This window comes from Salvelinus fontinalis, chromosome 36, assembly GCF_029448725.1.
Source record: "Salvelinus fontinalis isolate EN_2023a chromosome 36, ASM2944872v1, whole genome shotgun sequence".
Taxonomy (NCBI): domain Eukaryota; kingdom Metazoa; phylum Chordata; class Actinopteri; order Salmoniformes; family Salmonidae; genus Salvelinus; species Salvelinus fontinalis.
Genome location: NC_074700.1, coordinates 19,415,096 through 19,420,443, shown reverse-complemented (window position 1 = coordinate 19,420,443; position 5,348 = coordinate 19,415,096). Strand labels below are relative to the sequence as shown.

General features: G+C 40.0%; 1 protein-coding gene across 1 annotated transcript; it reads left to right on the top strand.

The window, feature by feature from the left end:
* Nucleotides 1–1,194: 1,194 nt before the first annotated feature.
* LOC129835330 (GTPase IMAP family member 9-like) lies at nt 1,195–3,564 on the top strand. Its single transcript, XM_055900921.1, has 2 exons — nt 1,195–1,210; nt 2,474–3,564. The coding sequence occupies exons 1-2, from the start codon at nt 1,195–1,197 to the stop codon at nt 3,562–3,564; spliced, it is 1,107 nt and encodes a 368-aa protein (XP_055756896.1).
* The last annotated feature ends 1,784 nt before the right edge of the window (nt 3,565–5,348 follow it).

The following is a 5,348-nucleotide window of genomic DNA, read 5'->3' as shown; positions in this document are numbered from 1 at the left end:
TGATTTGATTTAGGGATGGCGGCAGGTTTCCTTACGACGTGACCCTTAGCATTCAGGCCAAAGAGTTCAAACTCGGTTTCATCAGACCAGAGAGTCTTGTTTCTTATGGTCTGAGCATCCTTTAGGTGCCTCTTGGTAAACTCCAAGCAGGCTGCCACGTGCCTTTTACTGAGGAGAGGCTTTCGTCTGGTCACTCTACAATAAAGGCCGGATTGGTGGAGTGCTGCAGAGATGGTTATCCTTCTGGAAGGTTCACCCATCTACACAGAGGATCTTTGGAGCTCTGTCAGAGTGACCTTTAGGTTCTTGGTCACCTCCCTGACCAAGGCCCTTCTCCCCCAATTGTTCAGTTTTGCCCATTGATGTGCCTGGTTTTTGTATTGTGCAGGGCTCATTTGTAAAAGAGACTTTACTCTCAATATGACTTCCCACATATACTGCAGTTAGAGTGCAGTATATGTGGCAAATAATGCATCCATTATAACACCGTTTTATAACACTGTTCTGCAGTGGAACTGCAGTTAGAGTGCAATACAACTGCAGTACAAAAAAGTTATTCTGGAAATACTGTGTCCAAAATACCACAGTCAACTGCAGTTACTGCGCTTGTACTGCAGTTTAATTTCCCTCTCTCTTTCCCTATTCCCCCCTGTCTGTCTCTCTCTCTTTCTCTGTCTCTCTCTCTTTATCTCTCTCTCTCTGTAAAGCAGGATGTGATGATAGATTGTGAAACAGCCAGGCATGGGCCGGGCAAGTGTCTGACTTACGTGTGTGTGTGTGTGTGTGTGTGTGTGTGTGTGTGTGTGTGTGTGTGTGTGTGTGTGTGTGTGTGTGTGTGTGTGTGTGTGTGTGTGTGTGTGTGTGTGTGTGTGTGTGTGTGTGTGTGTGTGTGTGTGTGTGTCTGTGCATGTTTGGGTGTGTCACACTGATCTTTACGACAAGGAGGGATCATTACACATGAACACTATATTTTACAAAGATACATTATTTCAGGAATGCTGTGCTCCTACATTCATATGTGCAAGCCAAGAGTTACTACTTTGAGAGATTTTTATTTAGCCACATTCGACATAATACATGCAGGTTACAACACGCCATCTCTTCCTCATAGCAGAAAACCTTTAGACACAGCTAATCAGATTGTTTAACTTCACATTCTGTCATTTGAGCAGAGGATACTTGTTTCATGAGAAGATGTCTTCATTGTCTGGTAAGTGCCTGTTAAAAATAACATATTTTTGATTTTAGATTATATTATGGGGCGGTTTCCTGGTCAGAGCTTTAATTGAATCAGGACTAGGCTCTTTCTGCACTATTGCTTATCTTCACATTACTGACTTCTAGACTATGGAGTCCTTGACTAGAGGAACTAGGTGCAGGTGGTTATGATGTGAGGTTGTTTAGAAGCCTGGAACGGACTACAAATATTTATCTACTTCCCCAGTTAGCATGCTATCTGTTCCTGTAGACCTCCAGTCATAGCGCTAACACTAGTTAGTATTGGCTCGCGAAACTACCTATTAACTTCCTTCATATATGACGCAGATATATAAAAGGTATCCACAAGTTCATATGAATCTGGGGAAGTAGATACAATTATTTGATGATGCCGGAAAGTCACATTCAAGTTTGATCCTGCGATTAAAAATGTTGTATTTAGCCTGCTACAAATGAGAAATGTACCAGAGTCATCTCACCATAGAGATACTCTATAGAGAATCTAGGAAGATCCATTTAGTTAACAAAGTGGGACATTTTCTCTGAACTTAAACTTTAGATACAATATAACAGAAAGACAGAGAATATGCTTAGAGAGCTCCTATGTTCCTTCACTCTTGTGGATCAAACCAATAATCACGTTTCCTCAAACAGAAAAACACTTGACGACAAGCATGGAGAGTATCTTCTTATTCATTGCTTGTAGTTCTGTTAGCAATTGTGCCATGTAAATGTATATAGTTATTGTTAATGAACTTTTAAGCACACATTTTCATTAGAGGGGCTTTCAGCAGTTAAGAAATACATTTTTGGACTTTTATATGAATTACATGTTCCCATTGATTCTTGAAGTATTTAAATCTTATGTCTCATGACATTAATTCACCTGTCGTACCCCATCAGAACCGCAAATATATAACTGCGCTTCTTTTACTCTGTTTGTAAACAATGTAAATGTGAACAAATACTGTTCAGCCGCACACGAAGAAGTTAAAACTATAATTTTGGTCAGATAGTAGCTCTGTCTATGAATGAGGTTACATTTCTCCAGGCTCATCCCTCAGCTGTTTACCACTTTATTGTTACAATTAAGATACAATTATTTACAAGAAATTAGTTACCAATTTATTCATTCATTAATGACACAGGGATCCTTTAGAGATCTTTGGGATTATACGTGTATATTACTATAAATTATATGTACAGTATCATTAAAAGTCATTCAAGTCATAATGACAACCCCTCCTCCCTACAGAGTCAAACCCAATGAGGATTGTGCTGCTGGGGAAAACAGGATTGGGCAAAAGCAGTGCAGGAAACACCATCTTTGGAGGAGGAGATGAAGAGTTCAAGATAGACAGTTCAGCCAAGTCTGAGACGCACAAGTGTGAAGCAAAGACCAAGATCATCAATGGAAGAAAAATCACTGTAGTAGACACACCTGGACTCTTTGACACAGTCGTCCCTGAAAAGAAGCTGACACCTGAACTAGTGAAATGTATTGTTGAGTGTGCTCCGGGGCCACATGCCTTTCTTGTTGTGCTTAGAGTGGACAGGTACACAGACCAGGAGGAGCAAGTCATCACAAAAATTGAGGACTGTTTTTCACCAGAGGCCTTCAAATATGCCACAGTTCTGTTCACTCATGGTTACCAGCTCAAAGGTAGAGTCATTGACGATTTTGTGAAAACAAATAAGAAATTGAGTGAGTTTGTTGAGAAATGTGGTGGCCGCTGTCATGTCATTGATAATGAATTCTGGAACACCAGTCAGCAGGGTCAGTACATGAACAACCAGTACCAAGTAGCAGAGTTACTCAGCACCATAGAGAAGATGGTGAGAGAGAATGGAGGAGGGTTCTACACCAATGAGTTGCTCCAAGCAGTGGAGGGAGAAATAAAAGTAGAGATAGAAAGTCTTACAGAGTCAAATGGCCAGATGTGCCCGGAAGAGATCAATAAACAGGCCAAGGTAAATGTATACAAGAAACTCCTGATCAAATTGATAGGGATAGCAACAGGTACGATAGTGGGAGCTCTCCTTGGGGTTGCAGTGGCAGTAACATTAGTGCTCTTAGTTCTTAGTGACATACCACAGGCAACTCCATTTGTGACAGGAGGACTAGGAACAGTAATAACAGGAAGCGTCGGTGGAGGAATTGTTGCTGCAGGAGCAATAGGAGGGGGGATGATAGGAGCTGCTGCAGCAGAGGATGCAGAGACATCAGGAGAGGCAGTAGAGAAAGCAGCTGAGGCAGTATGGGAAGTGGGTAAAGGTATTTTGGACAGTGTAAGAGGTGTGTCAGAGGGGTACAGCAAACTGAGTTTGAGTGAAGAAAAGAAGTAGCAGGAGCACTCTAGGTATTAAAATACACAGGTGAAATGAGTGAATGAGTGATCACAACATGTTTCAATAGTTTACTAAACACATCAGCCCCTACTATATGACAGAAGAAGAAAAACTGTTCAAACAAATTATAAACATTTCAGACAAATCAAACCTTATGTCATTGTTTTAACATAATTACAGTAGCAAATGTTTGATTTCAATGTTTTAACAGAATTACAGTAGCACATTTTTTATTTCAATGTTTTACAGAATTACACTACCAAATGTTTGATTGCTATTTTAAAATGATTAAAAGAAAACATTTTGTTTCAATGTTAATGATGTAATGAGTGACATGAAAAAAAGCACATATAAAAATAACACATTATATATGACATGAATGATTATAACATGTCATTATAACACTGTATAAGTTGAAAGAACTGGAGACAGAGAAGTGGCTGATAAAATCGTATTTCCCAAGGCATAGATTTTATATCAGGGTTTCCCTTTTTACAGCCTAATAGCTTATAATTCATGTTAATGTAGTCAGTGACATCACATCAATTGTAGAAATATTGACTTTATTACAAACAAATCTTGATTACTTCTTATATGATTACTATGATAAATGTTTTATTTACTCTTTTAAATGATTACAGTAGGATTGTGTTCTGGCTTGTATTCCATGCTCTGTTGATTATAATTGCTTGCAAAAACAATAAAAGAGATCAAATAAAATACAATTTTATTGGTCACATACACGTGTTTATCAGATGTTATTGTGGGTGTAGCGAAATGCTTGTGCTTCTAGTTCCGACAGTGCAGCAATATCTGACAAGAAATATCTAACAATTTCACAACATCTACCCAATACACACAAATCTAAGTAAGGAATGGAATTAAGAATATATAAATATATGGACGAGCAATGTCAGAGCAGCATAGCCTAAGATACAGTAGAATAGTTTAGAATACAGTTCATACATATGAGATGAGTAATGCAAGATATGTAAACATTATTCAAGCAACATTATTAAAGTGACTAGTGTTCCATTTATTTAAGTGGCCAATGATTTCAAGTTTGTGTATATAGGCAGCAGCCTCTCTGTGCTAGTGGTGGCTATTTAACAGTCTGATGGCCTTGAGATAGAAGCTGTTTTTCAGTCTCTCGGTCCCAGCTTTAATGCACCTGTACTGACCTCGCCTTCTGGATGATAGCGGGGTGAACAGGCAGTGACTCAGGTGGCTGTTGTCCTTCATGATCTTTTTGGCCTTCCTATGATATCGAGTGCTGTAGGTGTCCTGGAGGTCAGGTAGTTTGCACCCAGGGATGCGTTGTGCAGACTGCACCACCCTCTGGAGAGCCCCGCGGTTGTGGGCGGTGCAGTTGCCGTACCAGGTGGTGATAAAGCCCGACAGGATGCTCTCAATTGTGCATCTGTAAAAGTTTGTGAGGGTTTTAGGTGACAAGTGTCGTGGCTGAATCAGAATTAGTTAGGTAACATAGATAAATAAGATGTTTTATTTTATTCTTGTCATTAGAATGTCTTCTTTTGGACTATACTGTTGGCAGTTGCAGTTATCCCTTCTCAGCTAGGGCTTAGCCACTTGGGGCCCAGAGGGGGGGGGGGGGGGGGGGGGTCAGGCTTGTCTTCATATGTCAATGTATCTGTTAAACCATGTGATGCTATGAAGAATATCAGAAGGGGAGGAGGACAGAATGGAGGCTTGTCTTCTTATGGGAATGTGTCTGTAACTATTGTATGTCCCCTCTGAGGTTGCCCTTATCTTGACCTAGT